Here is a 24,286-nt window from a genome sequence, read left to right as displayed (position 1 = left end):
CCAAACTCATCATCCTTTCCTCATTTCGCGTATCCCCCCTACCTGATCTATCTATTATGGTAAACGGCATCATGCTCTCTCCCGCACCTGAAATCCGCTGCCTCGGGGTAACTCTCGATTCTGCCCTGTCCTTCAAACCGCATGTCCAAACTCTTGCCACCTCCTGTCGCCTCCAACTCAAAAATATTGCCAGAATCCGTCTCTTCCTCAGCCCACAATCTGCTAGAACTCTTCTGTATGCCCTCATCATCTCCTGCCTCGATTACTGCAACACCCTCCTCTGTGGCCTCCCCGCTAACTCCCTTGCACCACTTCAGTCTGTCCTCAACTCTGCTGCTCGGCTAATCAACCTCTCTCCTTGCTATTCCCCTGCTTCACCCCTCTGCAAATCCCTCCACTGGCTCCCAATTCCCCAATGAATCCAGTTCAAGCTACTAACACTGATCTACAAAGCCATCCACAACCTGTCCCCTCCCTATATCTCTGAACTAATCTCCCAATATCTTCCCTCACGTAATCTTTGATCCTCCCAAGACCTCCTACTCTCCTCCACACTTATTCGTTTCTCACACAACCACCTCCAAGAATTCTCCCGAATATCCAACATCCTCTGGAATTCCATGCCTCAACACGTCTGATTATCCACCACCCTCGGATTTTTCAGACAGAACCTGGAAACCAATCTCTTCAGGAAAGCCTACAGCCTGCAATAACCATTCTGCCGCCTCACCAACCGCCCGAGCTGCCGCCTCACCAACCACTCGAGCTGCCGTCTCACCAACCACCCAAGCTGCCGCCTCACCAACCACCTGAGCTGCTGCCGCCCCACCAACCACCCGAGCTGCCACGTCACCACCACCAGAGCTGCCGCCTCACCAACCACCCGAGCTGCCGCCTAACCAACCACCCAAGCTGCCGCCTCACCACCACCAGAGCTGCTGTCTCACCACCACCAGTGCTGCAGCACACCGACCTCCTGTCTCTTCCCCATTATCCCAAAGAATGTAAGTCCGCAAGGACAGGGTCCTCTCCCCTCTGTACCAGTCTGTCATTGTAAATTTGTTTACTGTTAACGATATCTATAAACCTGTATGTAACCCCTTTTCACATGTACAGCACCATCAAATTAATGGTGATATATAAATAAGTAATAATAATAATATTACTTGGTGCCTATGTGGTCAGGTTATGGTGTGGTGGTATTTCTTCCCTGTATGGGTATTATTTGTCTTGGTATAGTTGATTGTGTTTAGTGTTGAGCGATACCGTCCGATACTTGAAAGTATCGGTATCGGAAAGTATCGGCCGATACCGGCAAAGTATCGGATCTCGCCGATACCGATACCCGATACCAATACAAGTCAATGGGACTCAAGTATTGGAAGGTATCCCTGATGGTTCCCAGGGTCTGAAGGAGAGGAAACTCTCCTTCAGGCCCTGGGATCCATATGAATGTGTAAAATAAAGAATAAAAATAAAAAATATTGATATACTCACCTCTCCGACGCAGCCTGGACCTTACCGCTGTGAACCGGCAGCCTTCTTTGCTTAAAATCAGCGCGTTCAGTACCTTCCATGACGTCACGGCTTCCTAGAAGGGAATTTAGGACCTGAGGGATGACGTCGCGGCTTGTGTTTGGTCGCGTGGCGGTCACATGAGCGGCACGCGACCAATCAGAAGCCGTGACGTCATGGAAGGTGCTGAACGCGCTCATTTTAAGCAAAGCAGGCTGCCAGTTACTACCAGGGCGCGTCAGAGGGTGAGTATATCCCTATTTTTTATTTTAATTCTTTATTTTTTACATGGATATGGATCCCAGGGCCTGAAGGAGAGTTTCCTCTCCTTCAGACCCTGGGAACCATACACTGGGAACTTCCGATTCCGATTCCCGATACCACTAAAGTATCAGATCTCGGTATCGGAATTCCGATACCGCAAGTATCGGCCGATACCCGATACTTGCGGTATCGGAATGCTCAACACTAATTGTGTTGTATATGGCAGTCATCTGTTCTATTTGATATTAATTAGGAGAAGATTCTTTATTTCCATTAGAGATTGGATACTTGGATTACAGCATCAGAGATGCACTTACAGGGTTTTCTTTTGAAGAACGTAATCTCCTCTCCACAGGAATAGTGATAACGTATTAATTGGTGATGGTGGTGGTGGGGGGTCTGACTGCTGGGGGGTCTGACTGCTTAGACTAGAGTGGTATGTCCGACTTGACCACCGATCCATTAATTCACTCTGTGGCTGCGAGCGCTGCTCTTGTTTTTTTTCTGGAAGCCCCAAAGAAAATGAATGGAGCTGTGGTCAGACATCTGAACTGCTGCTGCATTTTAAAATGGGGATAAGTGTCCTGTCATGGATAAAACGTTCCCATTCTTCCGATTGGTGCAGTTTCTAATGGTCAGACCTAAGTGATCACCTATCCTGTGGAGCCCATGGATCGGTGATAACTTGTTTTAACCATCCCCATCCCAGTTATGGGGGCGCACATTAGATCTGCAGGAGCCACCTTTGTTTTACAGTCGATGCTCCACTATAATGGGGATAACGACTGACAGATATTTACATATAGCTGTCCACATTTGTGGTGAATGTGTGTATGAGTGTATCCGAGTATGGTGAATATGTGTACTAGTGAGTTCACGTGTGATGAATATGAGTGCATCCATGAGACGGGTGTATGTGTATAGAACTGTTTCCATATGTTTGATGAACAATTGTATGCGTTTCAATGATTGGATGAACATGTGTATGAGCACCTACATATAAATAATTTTGGACATTTATAAGGCCTGTGTTTTACAATTGCTGCAAAAGTCTTAAGATATCTGTTCCTTTGATTTCAGCATGGTGGTAGGGGGTAACCTTGTCTCAGGTACTGTTTCTATGTGATAAACTTGGCTCCAATACTGGATATGTATGAATGTTTGTTCTAGTATGTGTATTTTTTAGTAAACTTGGCAGTGTTACTATACCTATGCAGTAAGCTTGGTTCTGTTACCATTCCATAAATAGGTTTGGTCCTGCTAATGTGTCGCTGCAATAAGCTTGCTTCTGTAAGGCTATATTCACATCCTTAGGATTTTCCAATGGCATATTTGAAATGCATTTTTTAAACTATCTGCAATAAATATCCTATGATTGAAACTGGAATTTCAGCTATGGATGTGCCAATGGACCTACACATAAATAAAGTTATAAATGAGTATAATGTTCAGTGCTTTTTAAAGATATTGCTTAAATTACTAATTCACTTAGAGTAGCTAATAATTTAAAAATTCTGTACTGGAAGGGGACTCACACATTCTAAATAGCCTGGGGTCCATTAAGTAATCCACCCCTGCTTAAATTTCTAATGTAAGTGTAGTTGATTTTGTACCTGCCCCTCTACAACAGAACCTTTGTCTACGCTGTATCCCTGGTATCCCTGGGTTCACAAAGCCCCTATCATTTTTGGACTTCTCCAAGCCATTGCAATTGCCTTTCCACTTACTGTACCTCCAAAGGTCCTATGGCAAAGTTACACCATTCTGCTATTTTCCTCTGATCTAGCCACATCTTCTCTCCCAGAAAGCTTTGCCTTTGGCACTTTCCCTAGCCATCTCATTTTCAATACAGTCCCTGCCAGGTTATGCCTTCCCTCTGCCCTTTTTCGAACACCTGCCACTTTCCATTTCCCTAGACATTTATCCTACAGAGTCCTGCCACCTGTGTCTCCAAAAAGTATTTCTGTCCTGTTTCGACAGCTTCCTCTTACCTAATAAAGGCATTTAATGATCCCAAAAGGTCACTGCCAGCTAGTATCTAAACCCTGTCCTCCTCACACAGCCCTGCTACTTTGTGCCGTCCCAGGAGCATTTACCAATGAGTATTCCTCTTGTACATGGAACCCAATAGAGTAAAGAGGGAGATAGTAGGAGCCAAATCTCCTTGGCTGTGTGGGGTCCAGAAATTCCTGATGGTGGCCCTGCATTAGATACCAGCAACATCCAACAAGGTGCACCCCATAATATATTGTTGGCAACAAGTGCTATTTTTCCATTTTTTTCAGCAACTGTTTTCATCTTTATGCAACTGTCATAGATAATTATTTGTGTGTACACTGCAAGTATTCTCGAACTTTTAACTCACTACATTTCTCTCTGCCATTATTCATGTACTGTGTCTCTGGGTGTATATCAGTACTTTAGAGCTTTACCAGCCTATCCTGTTAGTTTCACAGTCTAGATGCCTAAATGCAATAGTATTATGGGGCTGGATAAAAAACTATTTTCTATGTTCTGAAGGTATACTTCTGGGATCGAAAACACGTTACGGGCATGGCTACATAAAACCAGACTATAAATACATTTAAAATCATTCATTAAAAAAACAGTTACAGCTAAATAAATCAGATTTCTAAAATCACATTCTCACAGCGCAAAGAAAGCCCTGCGTGAGCATTACCTAGTTGTCCAACTTCTTTATGTGAATATACAGCAGAATAACTGCTATCATGTAACTATAGGAAATGTGGACGTTGTATTCCTTGTACACAATATTATTGCAAGATATCAGCTGGCTGCTGGAAAGGTCAGTCGTACAGAAAAGCAGGAAATTGATATGGACAGCCAGCATTAAGCATTACTCTGTCAGATAAGGACAATATTTGATTTAGGTAAAGTCATAAAAAGCCACATCAGTGCTGCAGCCCGGTCTGCTCACACTACGTATTTACTTTGCACAACTAATTTACTATAATTTAAAGCTGATGGTAAGCTTTTTAGCTACATTTCATACAGAAGGTTATTTTCTTATCCTCACGCATCTAAAACCAAAGTAACGTTGTTTTTTGGGGGCAGTAATGGTAAACTATAATTTAAAAGAATTTCAGAGAACTTTACTAAAATATACTTGGATTCAATCTTACAAGCAGACTTTGATTCATGCAGCCTGTGGTATAGACAGCATTAATCTAGTGACAGGTTCCCTTTAATATGTACTCACTCAGCCTTCTTTTATGCTCTACTGTACTCATGCCCCTCACCAAATGTTTCTCTGTTACCCACACTGAGTTTAATTTTCAAAAAATAGCAATAAATGCATTAAAAAATAGCAATAAACCCTATTTATTAACCCATCAATCACATAAATGTGTCTATGAATTATGTTTTTTTCTTTCCTAGGTCTCTCGGCAGCTAAAGTGCTTGTAGATTCAGGTCTGAGTGTAGTTGTGCTTGAAGCTCGTGACCGGGTAGGAGGACGAACATTCACTGTAAAGGTAAGTTTGCTAAATATAAATAATGGCAAAGCGAATGGATCTATTAATTGGTTGTATAATGATTGAACGTGCTCGAGTGCTATTAGAGTATCTTCGGCGGGCTCTAATACTATGATCGAGTCACCATGGCTGCCTGTTTGTTAGAACAGTCGAACAGCTGCTAGACATGCAGCCACAGGACTTGAACCTAATATTAGAGCACACCGAAAATACTCAATCAGCACTCGAGCATGCTTGGATAACACCTTATCTGAGCACGTTCGCTCATCACTAGTTTTATTCCATTGGCTTCTAGTACATAAAAATAACAAATACAACTAAAGTTACAGCTATTTGAGTGTTGGCACTGGACCACCACTAGGGTATTGCTGTGTTCGGTAATTTATACACAAGAAGTCAATGGATAAAAGGAAAAAATAAGTTGGACCACGCCTTCAAGAAACTGGTAACTGTTGTTAAGGTGAACTTGACAGCTTATACATGTTGACTAGACCTTGAGCAGCACATATCAAACACTGACTCTTTAATTTCAGCCAGGTATGATTTACTCTGAAATGCTGTGACATTTGAAAGCTGGTCGAGGGCCATGCCATTCAAGGGACTTGTTCAAGAGGCTGGTCACCAGGAGTTTCTTCCCACTTCCCTTGAGTGACAGATGTCTCTCTCTATGTGGGTAGATATGGAGAGATATATCACTCAAGAGGAGCGGAGCAGGGAGAATTCACCAGAGACCAGCCTTTCAGATTAGTCACTAACGCAATATGGTTCCCGGACAGCTTATAAATGTTAGATTTTCCTTGAAATTACTCAGCTAGCTGAAATTATAAAGCCAGTATCTGATACGTGCTGTCCCCTGTCAGGTTCCTTTTAAGTAGTGTAAAAAATGTTAGACGCTAACCAGTACATAGAAATGTAATGGCACAGAAATTAAGACAAACTGATTTTCAAAATCTGTACTACTAGATTAGTGTAGTGTAAAATGATCTTGAAATGAAATTAGTTTTCAAATGCTAAAGAAAATGTCCACCTTACCAAACTCTTGGTTCTCACTTAACTTCAACCCAAGGATAACCCTCATAGATAAAATCTTAAACTGGTTGAGAATTTGTTTTCATATCCTGAAGAATCAGCCTTTAAAAAAAGAGGATCATTTCTAGAGTGATGTATCTGTGACAAGCAACAATTATTTATTGCCGATTCTGCAACATATTGAGATAATTCTATGTAAGGCAGAAACATGAACATAACATAGGATTTCACTACTAAGATTAAAACATTTTTAAATAATCAGTTTTACTACTGTCAAAACCTAATATTAACCTATACAACAAGCACAACTGGTATAATACAGCCTGGTGCAATAAACCATTCCACAAACTACACGTGCAAACACAAGGCCTTGTCAGAATAAAATTGGAAATCATTTTTTGCCAATAGTCCTCTGAAAATGTGTTATGTGATTTCCAAGATGACTAAAATAACCCCCTATTTCTTTGTCCTTAAAGGAGTTGTCTGTTCTAAAACAAAAAATCTGTAGTCACTCTAGGTGACAGCAGAGTTGTGAACCCTCACAAAGTGCGCACTGGACGATGTATAGAATCTCCAGTGTCAGCACCAGGAGCGGCAGTCACATGACCACAAGTATGTGATATGCATACTGCCTGCCAAAATCCGACTAGACTGTTTTGATCTTGGATAATATGTTTGCATTGAGTGTGCCGGAAACAGTCTAGTCCGATTCTGGCTGGGAGTACACATCGAGTATACTTGCCATCATGTGACCACTGTTCATGGCACTGACACTGGAGAATCCTCACAGCACGCAGTGTGTGCTATGTGAAGGTTCACAAGTAGTGTTGAGCATTCCGATACCGCAAGTATCGGGTATCGGCCGATACTAGCGGTATCGGAATTCCGATACCGGGATTCCGATACTTGCCGCGTATCGGATACCGGAATCGGAAGTTCCCAGATTCAAAATGCAGAAATTCAGCCAATGAGAATGATTCCAAGTGTGGGCACATCCTGTTTAGCATGGAGGGCATGAAACTACTGGCAAGGCTGTGATTGGCTGCTGAAATGATGTCATGATGCAGTTTAAAAGTCGCTGGCGCCATTTTGCGATCACTCTGCTGTGAATTCAGTTAGTGACAGGACGCTGTTTGCTGACTGAGGGACAGTTTAGAGATAGCGATTTGCTTCTTTGTGCTTTCCAAAGGCTAATTTAGCAACCGCTGTGTTCACCTACTATTCACCTTCCTTTTGCCTTGTAGCGCTGTTTTCACAGCGATCTGCAAGGTCTCTCTGTGTGTGTGTGTGTGAGTGCAGCCCACTCTCTAGTCTGAGTGCAGCCACATAGGCCATCCATAGCTGGTTGTATTCAGTTCAGGGAGGGTGGTTCATTGCCTCATACTGTCCTTTTTTTTTTTTTTTTTGAAGTAGTGCAGGCTGCTGCACATTTTTTCCAAAAATTCCTATTAGTGTCTTTCCACCCGTCTCCAGCTAATTTGTGGAAAAACACTACATAGGATAAAGTAGAGGAGGGTTTTTGGGCCTTGCAGCGCCGTTTACGGCTGTCTGCACGGTCTCCGTGTGACTGCAGCTCGCCCTGTAGTCTGTGAGCAGCCGTAGCCTGGTTGTCTGCAGCTCAGGGTTTTTCACTGCGTCATACCGCCAAATCAATTTTCTTTTTTTTCAAAGTAGTGTAGTCTGCTGCTAATTTATTTTAAAAAATCCTATTAGTGTCTTTCCACCCGTCTCCAGCTAATTTGTGGAAAAACACTACATAGGATAAAGTAGAGGAGGGTTTTTGGGCCTTGCAGCGCCGTTTACGGCTGTCTGCACGGTCTCCGTGTGACTGCAGCTCGCCCTGTAGTCTGTGAGCAGCCGTAGCCTGGTTGTCTGCAGCTCAGGGTTTTTCACTGCGTCATACCGCCAAATCAATTTTCTTTTTTTTCAAAGTAGTGTAGTCTGCTGCTAATTTATTTTAAAAAATCCTATTAGTGTCTTTCCACCCGTCTCCAGCTAATTTGTGGAAAAACACTACATAGGATAAAGTAGAGGAGGGTTTTTGGGCCTTGCAGCGCCGTTTACGGCTGTCTGCACGGTCTCCGTGTGATTGCAGCTCTATCCGTTGTCAGTTCAGCCCCAAAAAAATAAATAAATAATAAAGTTCACCAAACACACCAGTTACACACCACTTTACATTTGTGTAGGCCACATTAGCTCATATTCAAGTCTAGTCCACACTTTAGAAAATTAGTGTGTCTTATACCTGTTAGGAGGAGTTGCTCAGGAATAAGCACACAAAGCCGTTAGTACTTTTCTGCTTATCTTTATCAGTCAACCAAGATGAAGAAGGCAGTGAGTAAGGCACGTGGGCGTGGGCGTGGGCGCGGAGCAGGGAGGGGACGTGGGGATTCTGTGCCTGCTGCGGGCACCGGTGAGTCATCAGCACCCACTTTCACAAGGGAACAGTCGTTCATGCGCAGCTTTGTCGCCGAGCGCCGTACACCGCTGCTGCGTGAAGACCAAATTGAAGCCGTTGTGGGATGGATGGCAGCTAATGCATCAACTTCCATTAGTGCCACATCCTCTCAGACACAGAGCACGGGAGAGCAGCCATCTGTCTCTTCACCACCTGCAAAATTGCCCAGGCAGACAGAGATCCCAGGACAGGAGCAGTCTCTACTTCTGTTCTCTGAATCATCTCTTGGCTTGGAAACAGGGGGCCAGCCAAGCAGCATTGGAGAAATGGAAGAAGAGGCAGGGTGCAGTGATGCCCAACCGCTTTTTCTGTCTTCCTCTGAAGAGGCGGGTGGGCCAGTGGCTCCGGTCACCACCTCGCAGGCCGCATCAGCTGATGATGACACTCAGGTGCCACTTACTGGTGCGTGCTCTGCTGCTGAGACTACCCAGGAGGAGCAGTTGGGGGCAGAGGGTAGTGTAGATGATGAGGTCCTTGACCCATCTTGGCGTCAGGGACAGGAAGGTGGTGGGAGCAGCTCTGAGGAAGAGATTCCCCGTACGGCCCAAAGAGGGAGAGGGAGGGGGAAGACTGCGGATCCTGCAGCCTCCGCTTTGGCACCCGTAAGGAGCATGTCTCTTCCAAAAGTCAAAAGGGGGGCTCCCAAGACTTGCAGTGCCTGGTCCTTTTTTGACCCAGTTGCAGATGACATTTGCTATGTCAGATGCAAGGTGTGTCATCAAAAAATCAAAAGAGGTCAAAAAGTCGCCAACCTCAATACCTCCAACATGTGGAAACATGTGCGCAACAGGCACCCGGCGGAGTTAGACAAACACACTGAAGAGCTAGGCCAACCAACAGCGGCAGCTACCACCTCTTCAGCTCGTGTTGCCTCTTCCTCTAGCTCACACGCAGCTGGTTCGGCTTCCTCCCAGGATCGCCGTGGAAGAACCTCTGGCCCTGTTGTCCAGAGACCCGCTGTCATTCCACCCGCAGCACCACTTTCCCAGTCATCCACACACTCCCAGCCCAGTCTACAGCCATCGGTAGTACAGGCATGGGAGAAAAGGCGGCCTTTCTCGTCAAACCACCCACGAGCACAGGCTCTGACTGCAGGCATTGCCAAACTTCTGTCACTGGAAATGCTGTCATTCAGGCTGGTGGAGACTGACAGCTTCCGTGACTTGATGTCATTGGCAGTCCCACAGTACAATGTGCCCAGCCGCTTTTACTTCAGCAGGCAAGCCGTCCCTGCCCTGCACAAGCATGTGGAGGGACACATAAAACACGCGCTACTGAACGCCGTCAGTAGCAAGGTCCACCTCACCACCGATGCGTGGACCAGTCAACATGGACAGGGGCGATACCTTTCCCTCACTGCCCATTGGGTTAATGTAGTTGAGCCGGGTACAGACCGTGCGAGTGGCGCAGGACGTGTCCTGCCCACTCCAAGGATTGCAGGAATCCATTCTGTACGCATTGACTCCTCCTCTTACACCAGTTCCTCAGAATCATCGCTGCAGGAGCCGTCACAGTCCACCTCCACATGGACCCGTGATGAACGTGTACCTGTTACGACCGACATGAGCACAGCCGTGGCCAAACGTCAACAGGCCGTCTTGAAATTAATTTTTTTGGGGAATCGTAGCCACACAGCGCAGGAGCTCTGGAATGCCATCAAGCAGGAGAGCGATGTGTGGTTTGAGCCAGCGAATCTCCAGCCAGGCATGGTAGTGTGTGATAATGGCCGAAATCTGGTGGCAGCCCTGGGCCTCGGCAACCTCACTCACATCCCATGTCTGGCACATGTGCTCAATTTGGTCGTGCAGAGTTTTTTGAGGGACTATCCGGATCTTGATGCACTGCTGCACAAGGTCCGCCTAGAGTGTGCTCACTTGCGGCGTTCCAGCACGGCAAAAGCGCGCATTGCGGCTCTGCAGCGCCGACACCGCCTGCCGGAACATCGCATCATATGTGACCTACCTACCAGGTGGAATTCCACGTTACATATGTTGGAGCGGTTGTGTGAGCAGCAGCAAGCTGTAATGGAGTACCAGCTGTATCAGGCGCAAAAAAGTCGCAGTCAGCGCCGTACAGACTTCACAACCACAGAGTGGGCCACTATGAAGGATGTCTGCCAGGTTTTGCGTCCCTTTGATTATTCCACGCGGATGGCGAGTGCAGATGATGCACTAGTCAGCATGACTGTCCCCCTTATCTGCCTGCTTGAAAAATCACTGCAAGCGCTAAGGGATGATGTTGTGGAAGAGGTGGAGGATGAGGATTCACCACTTCCATCATCTTCTGGACAGTCAGCGCCACGTGGTTCCTCACAAACGCGTAGGCAGGGGACAGTTTGTGAGGAGGATGAGGAGGAGTCAATGGAGGAGGAAGACATCCGTCCAGAGGAGGGAGTTACACAATTGTCCAGTACTCAGTGTGTACAGCGAGGGTGGGGTGATGACGAGCGGGCAGAGATCACGCCTCCAGCTGGGGACAGCGTTTCTTGGGCAGTTGGCAGTCTGCAGCACATGGTGGATTACATGCTGCAGTGCCTGAGAAACGACCGCCGCATCGACCACATTCTCAACATGTCTGATTATTGGGTGTTCACCCTCCTCGATCCTCGCTACCGGGACAACGTAGAAAGCCTCATCACACCGTTGAACCGGGAGCGAAAAATGCGGGAGTACCAAGACACACTGGTCAGTTCCATCATCTTCTCCATTCCAACTGAGAGAAGTGCTGCTACTGCATTCCAAAGCAGCTCAGTGCGTCCAGGCAGTGGTGGAGGCTCTGCACAAAGAGGGAGCAGAAGCAGTGCCTCTGCCCAAGGCAAGACCAGTATGGCCCAACTGTGGCACAGTTTTGTGTACCCCCCACAAAAGTCTACACCATCACAGACGGCTCCAGTCAGCAGGAGGCAACGGTTCCGTCAGATGGTGACAGACTACATGTCTTGCCCTCTTGCTGTACTCCCAGACGGCTCTTCCCCTTTCAAGTTTTGGGTCTCAAAGCTGGATACATGGCCAGAGCTAAGCCAGTATGCATTGGAGGTGCTGTCTTGCCCTGCGGCCAGTGTATTATCGGAACGTGTCTTTAGTGCTGCAGGTGGTGTACTAACTGACCGTCGCATGCGACTATCCCCCGATAACGTTGACCGGCTTACTTTTCTGAAAATGAACAAGGCCTGGATCTCGCAGGAATTTGCCACTCCTCCTCCTGATTAAATAATTAGGTCACTGTATACGTTATCCAGGTCTCCTGTTGTGTTCATCTTTCTACCACCTGAACTTAAATTCCTGGGCTCCAACACCGCCAGTTGAGGCTCAGACGTGCCGTCTGCACAGTCAAAACATACGACCCAGTGTTATTGGGTTTCAGTAACGTCAGCTGATCCCCAGCTGTGTAGCCGGCAATGTGTCATGCGACCGCCACGCTGACACAACAACTGAAATGTAAGGGAATCTGTCCCCCCCCCCCCCAAGGCGTTTGTTACTGAAAGAGCCACCTTGTGCAGCAGTAATGCTGCACAAGGAAAAAGGTAGCTATTTTGGTTTTGCTCCTTGCACACGCAAAACTTAACACTTATAAAATGTGTCCACTGATACCGTAAAACCGTCCCGGAGGTGGGACTTTCCTTCGTAATATGACGCAGCACAGCCGTCATTCCTACCCCCCCAGCGCCGCGCCCCGGCTCCTCAGCGTTGTTTGATTCCGTCCCGGAGCCTGCGCTGTTATGTTATCCCGTGGCCAGGCACACTTAGCGCTGCCCGTCTTCTGGCATCATTTGGTGTCAGGCTGGCTGCGCCTGTGCGGCCACGCTGGCCGAGAGCCCGCCTCGCAGTGTCTTCTGATTTAATCCCACTGGGGGCCTGGGATCTATGGACATGCGCAGTGCATATCTGAACCTCCACCTCTCACTCATCTCCCTATGGCTTCTTCAGACTGTTCGGTGTCAGCTGGTCCCTAATAGCATGCCACGGCCGTGACACCGCACAGTCTGAAAAAGAAGCCGTAGGGAGGGGAGTGAGAGGCGAGGATATGCACTGCGCATGGCCATGGATCCCAGGCCCCCAGTGGGATTACATCAGAAGACACTGCGAGGCGGGCTCTCGGCCAGCGCGGCCGCACAGGCGCAGCCAGCCTGACACCAAATGATGTCAGAAGATGGGCAGCGCTAAGTGTGCCTGGCCACGGGATAACATAACAGCGCAGGCTCCGGGACGGAATCAAACAACGCTGAGGAGCCGGGGCACGGCGGCGGGGGGGTAGTAATGATGGCTGTGCTGCGTCATATTACGAAGGAAAGTCCCACCTCCGGGACGGTTTCACGGCTTCAGGGGACACATTTTATAAGTGTTTAGTTCTGTGTTTGCAAGGAGCATGATGAAAAGAGCCACCTTTTCCTTTTGCATCTTTTGTGCTGCACAAGCTGGCTCTTTCAGCTACAAACGCCTTGGGGGGGGGGTTAAAGGTTCCCTTTCGACTTTCTCAGGCTTCGGCCTACATTGTGTTCCTCTGCTTTTCCACCTGCCCCTGGGCTCCAACACCGCTAGTTGCCGTCCAGAAGTGCTGTACGCACAGTCAACAGTCGCTCCTCTGTTATTGGGGTTCAGTAACGTCAGCTGTTCCCCTGCTGTGTGTGTGGCAATCCCTCCTACCTCCTCCAACCTCCTCCAACCTCCTCCTCCTCCACCTGTCCCTGGGCTCCAACACCGCCAGTTGCCGTCCAGAAGTGCTGTACGCACAGTCAACAGTCCCTCCTCTGTTATTGGGGTTCAGTAACGTCAGCTGTTCCCCTGCTGTGTGTGTGGCAATCCCTCCTACCTCCTCCAACCTCCTCCAACCTCCTCCTCCTCCACCTGTCCCTGGGCTCCAACACCGCCAGTTGCCGTCCAGAAGTGCTGTACGCACAGTCAACAGTCCCTCCTCTGTTATTGGGGTTCAGTAACGTCAGCTGTTCCCCTGCTGTGTGTGTGGCAATCCCTCCTACCTCCTCCAACCTCCTCCTCCTCCACCTGTCCCTGGGCTCCAACACTGCCAGTTGCCGTCCAGAAGTGCTGTACGCACAGTCAACAGTCCCTCCTCTGTTATTGGGGTTCAGTAACGTCAGCTGTTCCCCTGCTGTGTGTGTGGCAATCCCTCCTACCTCCTCCAACCTCCTCCTCCTCCACCTGTCCCTGGGCTCCAACACCGCCAGTTGCCGTCCAGAAGTGCTGTACGCACAGTCAACAGTCCCTCCTCTGTTATTGGGGTTCAGTAACGTCAGCTGTTCCCCTGCTGTGTGTGTGGCAATCCCTCCTACCTCCTCCAACCTCCTCCTCCTCCACCTGTCCCTGGGCTCCAACACTGCCAGTTGCCGTCCAGAAGTGCTGTACGCACAGTCAACAGTCCCTCCTCTGTTATTGGGGTTCAGTAACGTCAGCTGTTCCCCTGCTGTGTGTGTGGCAATCCCTCCTACCTCCTCCAACCTCCTCCAACCTCCTCCTCCTCCACCTGTCCCTGGGCTCCAACACCGCCAGTTGCCGTCCAGAAGTGCTGTACGCACAGTCAACAGTCCCTCCTCTGTTATTGGGGTTCAGTAACGTCAGCTGTTCCCCTGCTGTGTGTGTGGCAATCCCTCCTACCTCCTCCAACCTCCTCCTCCTCCACCTGTCCCTGGGCTCCAACACTGCCAGTTGCCGTCCAGAAGTGCTGTACGCACAGTCAACAGTCCCTCCTCTGTTATTGGGGTTCAGTAACGTCAGCTGTTCCCCTGCTGTGTGTGTGGCAATCCCTCCTACCTCCTCCAACCTCCTCCAACCTCCTCCTCCTCCACCTGTCCCTGGGCTCCAACACCGCCAGTTGCCGTCCAGAAGTGCTGTACGCACAGTCAACAGTCCCTCCTCTGTTATTGGGGTTCAGTAACGTCAGCTGTTCCCCTGCTGTGTGTGTGGCAATCCCTCCTACCTCCTCCAACCTCCTCCTCCTCCACCTGTCCCTGGGCTCCAACACTGCCAGTTGCCGTCCAGAAGTGCTGTACGCACAGTCAACAGTCCCTCCTCTGTTATTGGGGTTCAGTAACGTCAGCTGTTCCCCTGCTGTGTGTGTGGCAATCCCTCCTACCTCCTCCAACCTCCTCCTCCTCCACCTGTCCCTGGGCTCCAACACCGCCAGTTGCCGTCCAGAAGTGCTGTACGCACAGAGCCAAACACCTCGCCTATGTGTTAGTGGGGTTCAGCACCGCCAGCTGTTCCCCTGCTGTGTATACGGCAACGTGTACTGCGACCACCACGCAGGCACAACAAGTTAAATTTAAGGGAACCTGTCCCCCCCCCCCCATGCGTTTGTTACTGAAGGAGCCACCTTGTGCAGCAGTAATGATGCAAAGGGAAAAAGTGCCTCTTTTCGTGGTGCTCCTTGCATATGCTGAACCTAACACTTATGAAATGTGTCCCCTCACAGCGTTCAACCGTCCGGTCGGTGGAACTTTCCTTTGTCATGTGACGCAGCACAGCCGTCATTTTTACCCCCTTGTCGCCGTGCGACGCCTCCTCAGCGTTGTTTGAATCTGTCCCGGAGCCTGCGCTGTTAGGTTACCCCTTGGCCATGCACACATTTTGCGCTGCCCGTCTTCTGACATCATTTGCTGTCAGGCTGGCTGCGCCTGTGCGGGTGCGCTGTCCGAGATTCAGCCTCGCGGTGTCGTCTAATGTAATCCCACCGCGGGCCTGGGATCCGTGTCCATGTGCAGTGCATATCCTCGCCTCTCACTCCCCTCCCTACGGCTTCTAAAGACTGTTCGGTGTCAGCTGGTCCCTAATAGCATGCCACGGCCGTGACACCGCACAGTCTTTAGAAGCCGTAGGGAGGGGAGTGAGAGGCGAGGATATGCACTGCGCATGGACACGGATCCCAGGCCCGCGGTGGGATTACATTAGACGACACCGCGAGGCTGAATCTCGGACAGCGCACCCGCACAGGCGCAGCCAGCCTGACAGCAAATGATGTCAGAAGACGGGCAGCGCAAAATGTGTGCATGGCCAAGGGGTAACCTAACAGCGCAGGCTCCGGGACAGATTCAAACAACGCTGAGGAGGCGGCGCACGGCGACAAGGGGGTAAAAATGACGGCTGTGCTGCGTCACATGACAAAGGAAAGTTCCACCGACCGGACGGTTGAACGCTGTGAGGGGACACATTTCATAAGTGTTAGGTTCAGCATCTGCAAGGACCATAATTAAAAGAGCTAAGTTTACCTTTTCCAGCATTAGTGCTGTACACGATGGCTCTTCCAGCTACAAACGCCTGGGGGGGGGGGTTAAAGGTTTCCTTTCAACTTGCTCCAGTGCAGGCTTCGGCCTACACTCCGCTCCCCCTGCTCCTCCTGCTGACCCTGGGCTCTAACACCGCCAGTTGGGGCCCAGATGTGCTGGCTGCACAGAGCCAAACACCTCGCCAATGTGTCAGTGGGGTCCAGCACCGCCAGCTGTTCCCCTGCTGTGTAGCCGGCAACGTGTCCTGCAAAAGCCACGCAGACACAACAGACCCAAAGCTGCCGCCAGTGCAGGCTTCGGCCTACACTCCCCTCCCCCTGCTCCTCCTCCTCCTGCTCCTCCTCCTGCTGACCCTGGGCTCTAACACACCGCCAGTTGGGGCCCAGATGTGCTAGCTGCACAGAGAAAAACACCAGCCAATGTGTCAGTGGGGTCCAGCACCGCCAGCTGTTCCCCTGCTGTGCAGCCGGCAACGTGTCCTGCAAAAGCCACGCAGACACAAGAACTGAAATTGAAGGGAACCTGTCCCCCCTCCCCCAGGCGTTTTTACGTTATCCAGCCACCTTGTACAGCGGTAATGCTGCATGTGTGCAAGGTGGCTCAGAAACGTATTCTCCTCGCACATGTGGAACTGAAAACACGTCTGAAATGTGTCCTCTGTGTGACCATTTAACCGTCCCGGTGGTGTGACTTTCCTTTGTAATGACACGCTGCAACCCCCTTGGTAGCGCTGCCCGTCTTCTGGCATCATTGTTTGGCTGGCTGCGCCTCTGCGGCCGCCCTGACCCACACAACGCCCCTCGGTGTCTTATTTATTGGGACTGCGAGGGTGTGATTCATGGGCAGGATCAGTGCATCAGTTCGCCTGTCCCTCCTCTCCTTCCGCCTTCTTCGGACTGTGCGGCTTCATGGCCGTGGCATGCGATAAGGGATCAGATGACGCCGCACAGTCTGAAGCGGGTGTAAGGACCCGAGTGTGAGAGGCCAACATATGTGCTGCGCCAGGCCCTGAATCCCAGCCCCGCAGTGTTTTAACAATGTTAAGACACTGCGGGGCTGGGATTCATGGTCATCGCGAACCGCACCGGCCGACATTACATGATGCCAGAAGATGGGCAGCGCTAACGGCGCTAGGCCAGGGGATAACACGACAGCGCAGACTCCTGTACAGCAAATAACAACGCTCGGGAGGCTGCACCCAGCACCAAGGTGGGATTCTTGACACCTGTGCTGCGTCTCATTACAAAGGGAACTCGCGCCTCCATTACACAGTTTGACTGTATAAAGGGCTGAATGTTATACGTGTTCCATTCAGCGTGTGCAAGGAGAAAAATTACAAGAGCAACCTTTGACTTGCGCAGCACTGCTGCTGCATAAGCTGTGGCTCTTCTACTTTGTAACCCCTGAGGGGGGGTTAAAGGTGACTTTTGAAATCGGTTCAATTAGGCTTCGGCCTACACTCTGCTCCACCTGCAGAGCCCGGGCTCCAACAACGCTAGTTGCTGTCCGGAAGTGCTGGCTGCACAGAGCCAAACACCTCGCCAATGTGTCAGTGGGGTCCAGCACCGCCAGCTGTTCCCCTGCTGTGTAGCCGGCAACGTGTCCTGCAAAAGCCACGCAGACACAACAGACCCAAAGCTGCCGCCAGTGCAGGCTTCGGCCTACACTCCCCTCCCCCTGCTCCTCCTCCTCCTGCTCCTCCTCCTGCTGACCCTGGGCTCTAACACACCGCCAGTTGGGGCCCAGATGTGCTAGCTGCACAGAGAAAAACACCAGCCAATGTGTCAGTGGGGTCCAGCACCGCCAGCTGTTCCCCTGCTGTGCAGCCGGCAACGTGTCCTGCAAAAGCCACGCAGACACAAGAACTGAAATTGAAGGGAACCTGTCCCCCCTCCCCCAGGCGTTTTTACGTTATCCAGCCACCTTGTACAGCGGTAATGCTGCATGTGTGCAAGGTGGCTCAGAAACGTATTCTCCTCGCACATGTGGAACTGAAAACACGTCTGAAATGTGTCCTCTGTGTGACCATTTAACCGTCCCGGTGGTGTGACTTTCCTTTGTAATGACACGCTGCAACCCCCTTGGTAGCGCTGCCCGTCTTCTGGCATCATTGTTTGGCTGGCTGCGCCTCTGCGGCCGCCCTGACCCACACAACGCCCCTCGGTGTCTTATTTATTGGGACTGCGAGGGTGTGATTCATGGGCAGGATCAGTGCATCAGTTCGCCTGTCCCTCCTCTCCTTCCGCCTTCTTCGGACTGTGCGGCTTCATGGCCGTGGCATGCGATAAGGGATCAGATGACGCCGCACAGTCTGAAGCGGGTGTAAGGACCCGAGTGTGAGAGGCCAACATATGTGCTGCGCCAGGCCCTGAATCCCAGCCCCGCAGTGTTTTAACAATGTTAAGACACTGCGGGGCTGGGATTCATGGTCATCGCGAACCGCACCGGCCGACATTACATGATGCCAGAAGATGGGCAGCGCTAACGGCGCTAGGCCAGGGGATAACACGACAGCGCAGACTCCTGTACAGCAAATAACAACGCTCGGGAGGCTGCACCCAGCACCAAGGTGGGATTCTTGACACCTGTGCTGCGTCTCATTACAAAGGGAACTCGCGCCTCCATTACACAGTTTGACTGTATAAAGGGCTGAATGTTATACGTGTTCCATTCAGCGTGTGCAAGGAGAAAAATTACAAGAGCAACCTTTGACTTGCGCAGCACTGCTGCTGCATAAGCTGTGGCTCTTCTACTTTGTAACCCCTGAGGGGGGGTTAAAGGTGACTTTTGAAATCGGTTCAATTAGGCTTCGGCCTACACTCTGCTCCACCTGCAGAGCCCGGGCTCCAACAACGCTAGTTGCTGTCCGGAAGTGCTGGCTGCACAGAGCCAAACACCTCGCCAATGTGTCAGTGGGGTCCAGCACCGCCAGCTGTTCCCCTGCTGTGTAGCCGGCAACGTGTCCTGCAAAAGCCACGCAGACACAACAGACCCAAAGCTGCCGCCAGTGCAGGCTTCGGCCTACACTCCCCTCCCCCTGCTCCTCCTCCTCCTGCTCCTCCTCCTGCTGACCCTGGGCTCTAACACACCGCCAGTTGGGGCCCAGATGTGCTAGCTGCACAGAGAAAAACACCAGCCAATGTGTCAGTGGGGTCCAGCACCGCCAGCTGTTCCCCTGCTGTGCAGCCGGCAACGTGTCCTGCAAAAGCCACGCAGACACAAGAACTGAAATTGAAGGGAACCTGTCCCCCCTCCCCCAGGCGTTTTTACGTTATCCAGCCACCTTGTACAGCGGTAATGCTGCATGTGTGCAAGGTGGCTCAGAAACGTATTCTCCTCGCACATGTGGAACTGAAAACACGTCTGAAATGTGTCCTCTGTGTGACCATTTAACCGTCCCGGTGGTGTGACTTTCCTTTGTAATGACACGCTGCAACCCCCTTGGTAGCGCTGCCCGTCTTCTGGCATCATTGTTTGGCTGGCTGCGCCTCTGCGGCCGCCCTGACCCACACAACGCCCCTCGGTGTCTTATTTATTGGGACTGCGAGGGTGTGATTCATGGGCAGGATCAGTGCATCAGTTCGCCTGTCCCTCCTCTCCTTCCGCCTTCTTCGGACTGTGCGGCTTCATGGCCGTGGCATGCGATAAGGGATCAGATGACGCCGCACAGTCTGAAGCGGGTGTAAGGACCCGAGTGTGAGAGGCCAACATATGTGCTGCGCCAGGCCCTGAATCCCAGCCCCGCAGTGTTTTAACAATGTTAAGACACTGCGGGGCTGGGATTCATGGTCATCGCGAACCGCACCGGCCGACATTACATGATGCCAGAAGATGGGCAGCGCTAACGGCGCTAGGCCAGGGGATAACACGACAGCGCAGACTCCTGTACAGCAAATAACAACGCTCGGGAGGCTGCACCCAGCACCAAGGTGGGATTCTTGACACCTGTGCTGCGTCTCATTACAAAGGGAACTCGCGCCTCCATTACACAGTTTGACTGTATAAAGGGCTGAATGTTATACGTGTTCCATTCAGCGTGTGCAAGGAGAAAAATTACAAGAGCAACCTTTGACTTGCGCAGCACTGCTGCTGCATAAGCTGTGGCTCTTCTACTTTGTAACCCCTGAGGGGGGGTTAAAGGTGACTTTTGAAATCGGTTCAATTAGGCTTCGGCCTACACTCTGCTCCACCTGCAGAGCCCGGGCTCCAACAACGCTAGTTGCTGTCCGGAAGTGCTGGCTGCACAGAGCCAAACACCTCGCCAATGTGTCAGTGGGGTCCAGCACCGCCAGCTGTTCCCCTGCTGTGTAGCCGGCAACGTGTCCTGCAAAAGCCACGCAGACACAACAGACCCAAAGCTGCCGCCAGTGCAGGCTTCGGCCTACACTCCCCTCCCCCTGCTCCTCCTCCTCCTGCTCCTCCTCCTGCTGACCCTGGGCTCTAACACACCGCCAGTTGGGGCCCAGATGTGCTAGCTGCACAGAGAAAAACACCAGCCAATGTGTCAGTGGGGTCCAGCACCGCCAGCTGTTCCCCTGCTGTGCAGCCGGCAACGTGTCCTGCAAAAGCCACGCAGACACAAGAACTGAAATTGAAGGGAACCTGTCCCCCCTCCCCCAGGCGTTTTTACGTTATCCAGCCACCTTGTACAGCGGTAATGCTGCATGTGTGCAAGGTGGCTCAGAAACGTATTCTCCTCGCACATGTGGAACTGAAAACACGTCTGAAATGTGTCCTCTGTGTGACCATTTAACCGTCCCGGTGGTGTGACTTTCCTTTGTAATGACACGCTGCAACCCCCTTGGTAGCGCTGCCCGTCTTCTGGCATCATTGTTTGGCTGGCTGCGCCTCTGCGGCCGCCCTGACCCACACAACGCCCCTCGGTGTCTTATTTATTGGGACTGCGAGGGTGTGATTCATGGGCAGGATCAGTGCATCAGTTCGCCTGTCCCTCCTCTCCTTCCGCCTTCTTCGGACTGTGCGGCTTCATGGCCGTGGCATGCGATAAGGGATCAGATGACGCCGCACAGTCTGAAGCGGGTGTAAGGACCCGAGTGTGAGAGGCCAACATATGTGCTGCGCCAGGCCCTGAATCCCAGCCCCGCAGTGTTTTAACAATGTTAAGACACTGCGGGGCTGGGATTCATGGTCATCGCGAACCGCACCGGCCGACATTACATGATGCCAGAAGATGGGCAGCGCTAACGGCGCTAGGCCAGGGGATAACACGACAGCGCAGACTCCTGTACAGCAAATAACAACGCTCGGGAGGCTGCACCCAGCACCAAGGTGGGATTCTTGACACCTGTGCTGCGTCTCATTACAAAGGGAACTCGCGCCTCCATTACACAGTTTGACTGTATAAAGGGCTGAATGTTATACGTGTTCCATTCAGCGTGTGCAAGGAGAAAAATTACAAGAGCAACCTTTGACTTGCGCAGCACTGCTGCTGCATAAGCTGTGGCTCTTCTACTTTGTAACCCCTGAGGGGGGGTTAAAGGTGACTTTTGAAATCGGTTCAATTAGGCTTCGGCCTACACTCTGCTCCACCTGCAGAGCCCGGGCTCCAACAACGCTAGTTGCTGTCCGGAAGTGCTGGCTGCACAGAGCCAAACACCTCGCCAATGTGTCAGTGGGGTCCAGCACCGCCAGCTGTTCCCCTGCTGTGTAGCCGGCAACGTGTCCTGCAAAAGCCACGCAGACACAACAGACCCAAAGCTGCCGCCAGTGCAGGCTTCGGCCTACACTCCCCTCCCCCTGCTCCTCCTCCTCCTGCTCCTCCTCCTGCTGACCCTGGGCTCTAACAAACCGCCAGTTGGGGCCCAGATGTGCTAGCTGCACAGAGAAAAACACCTCGCCAATGTGTCAGTGGGGTCCAGCACCGCCAGCTGTTCCCCTGCTGTGCAGCCGGCATCGTGTCCTGCAAAAGCCACGCAGACACTTGCTCTTGTACCTTCTGCTCCCCATCCTGGTTCCAGTACCGTCAGCTGGTTCCGGGCAGAGCCTTTGGCTTAGGTGCCTCCCTTTGGTATCCGAGTTCCACCAACGTCAGGTGGTCCTTGGTAGTGCTTTCAGGCACGGGTACCTCCTGCTTAGTAACCGGGTTCCAGTAACGTCAGCTGGTCCTCGGTAGTTCCATTGGCTCTTGGACCTTCGGCTACCCATCCGGGTTCCAGCACCGTCAGCTGGTTCTCGGCAGTGTCTTTTGCTCTTGTACCTTCTGCTCCCCATCCTGGTTCCAGTACCGTCAGCTGGTTCCGGGCAGAGCCTTTGGCTTAGGTGCCTCCCTCTGGGTATCCGAGTTCCACCAACGTCAGGTGGTCCTTGGTAGTGCTTTCAGGCATGGGTACCTCCTGCTTAGTAACCGGGTTCCAGTAACGTCAGCTGGTCCTCGGTAGTTCCATTGGCTCTTGGACCTTCGGGTAGCCATCCGAGTTCCAGTTCCATCAGCTGGTTCTCGGCATTTTCTCAGCCTTCTTGTACCTTCTGCTACATTTCCAAGTTCAAGAGACTAAACACGATGACCCGGAAGACCACCCCTAAGATGACGACGACACCAGAGACGACAACCACCGTGATGACGACGACCCTGGAGACGATGACCCCGAAGACCACCCCGATGACGACGACCCCGGAGACGACGACCCTGAAGACCACCCCGATGACGACGACCCCGGAGACGACGACCCTGGAGACGACGACGACCTGGAAGACCGAGAAGCAGAAGAACAAGAGGCTGCAGAACAAAGAGCAGAAGAACATTAAGCATAACACTAAATATCAGAGCAAAAAATATTATCTAAATTATAAGCAGAAGAAGACTAAGCAGTGTATGGGGGTGAGTCCGTTCCTCCTCGTGGTGCCCCTGGATAAAGCCTGATGCTGCAGGCCAAACTGAACGCGGACAAATGTAACTGTTTTGTGACAGGCAGAACGGAAGGTGTAATCTTCAAACTTTTATAGATAACAACTACGGGAATGCCTGTCACAAATAAGAATATGATGAAGAAGTTGAATATGATGAAGATAATAGTAAAATAAAAAGAATATGAACAATGTAACCCAAAAAATAATAGGTAGAAGATGAAGAAGAAGATGAATAAGGTGAAGAAGTTGATGTCAAAGAAGCTGATGATGAGGATAATTAAGAAGAAAGCGTGGGAGAAGTAAAAAAGAAGGTGAAGGGCGTGGAAGTAGTGAAACATCAATATCTGACATAGAAAAAAAAAAAAAAAACATAGTCAAATTCTTTCTAACGCCGAACTTCATAAAAAAAAATAAAAAATCCTGCTATTCTATTACATTGGGCTAAACCTCTGTCCCTTTAATATCTCCGCCACGTCCCCCAATACATCCTACAATATTCTTAGTTGTTTTCCTTCATGTAGAATGAACCTACAAGTGTATAAAGGGTTTATTTTAATTCCGATATTTTCGTCCCATTGACTTGCATTGGGATCGGGTATCGGTATCGGATTGGATTCCGATACTGTGACGGTATCGGCCGATACTTTCCGATACCGATACTTTCCGATATCGGAAAGTATCGCTCAACACTACTCAACACTATTCACAAGTCTTCTGCAGGCTTGTCGTTTTAGACTGAACAATATAACTAGGAAACCTCTTGGGCCTAAAAAACCCTTCAAAAAGTCCCATGATTTATTTCCATGTTTACTAGATAACAAATTGGTCTATTACATTCTCTACGAAGAAGCACATGCGTCATTTGCACAGATATTCTTTCTATTTTCACAAGCTACAATTATCAAGTTACTCATAAGTACAAAACAACTTTTGACAATTAATGTAACAAAACCAATTTGCAAATAAAGTTACATGGGTTCAACAGTTATTAGCTACTACATTTACAACTTGACTTTATAAAATCACTCTATTGGAGATGTTCCTCTCATGAAGGGACAATTATCTGCATTCGGTGGGATTAAAAGTTAATAAAACCTTACTATTCCAAAGATACTATTCTAAAGATACCAGCAAGGCCATCCATTTGCCAGCAAGCTCCATCAATAACTCCCAAATTGAAATTTCTACACACATCGTCAAAATTGTTGGTAACCGACAGACAGAAAAACCCACAATGGTGACAGAAATAGCTTGAATCTGACAAAATATTAATAATAAATAAAAAAAATCTATGAAAATGAACAAATGAAAGTCAGACATTGCTTTTCAACCATACTTCCACAGATTAAAAAAAATAAAAATTAAAAAAAAATCATGAAATAGGCCTGGACAGAAATGATGGTACCCCTGAAAATAATATGA

The 24,286-nt window shown here is 50.1% G+C and overlaps 1 protein-coding gene across 1 annotated transcript in view; it reads left to right on the top strand.

Moving 5' to 3' along the window:
• LOC143815527 (amine oxidase [flavin-containing] B-like) overlaps positions 1–24,286 on the top strand; it is a 173,929-nt gene that overhangs the window by 66,486 nt on the left and 83,157 nt on the right. The window contains exon 2 of the mRNA XM_077294813.1: positions 5,179–5,273. Within this exon, the coding sequence (XP_077150928.1) occupies positions 5,179–5,273 (95 nt within the window). The remainder of the gene's footprint in view (positions 1–5,178; positions 5,274–24,286) is intronic.

The sequence above is a fragment of the Ranitomeya variabilis genome, chromosome 3, assembly GCF_051348905.1.
Source record: "Ranitomeya variabilis isolate aRanVar5 chromosome 3, aRanVar5.hap1, whole genome shotgun sequence".
Taxonomy (NCBI): Eukaryota; Metazoa; Chordata; class Amphibia; order Anura; family Dendrobatidae; genus Ranitomeya; species Ranitomeya variabilis.
The sequence above is the reverse complement of the archived record's forward strand: the minus strand, read 5'-3'. Positions and strand labels throughout refer to the sequence as shown.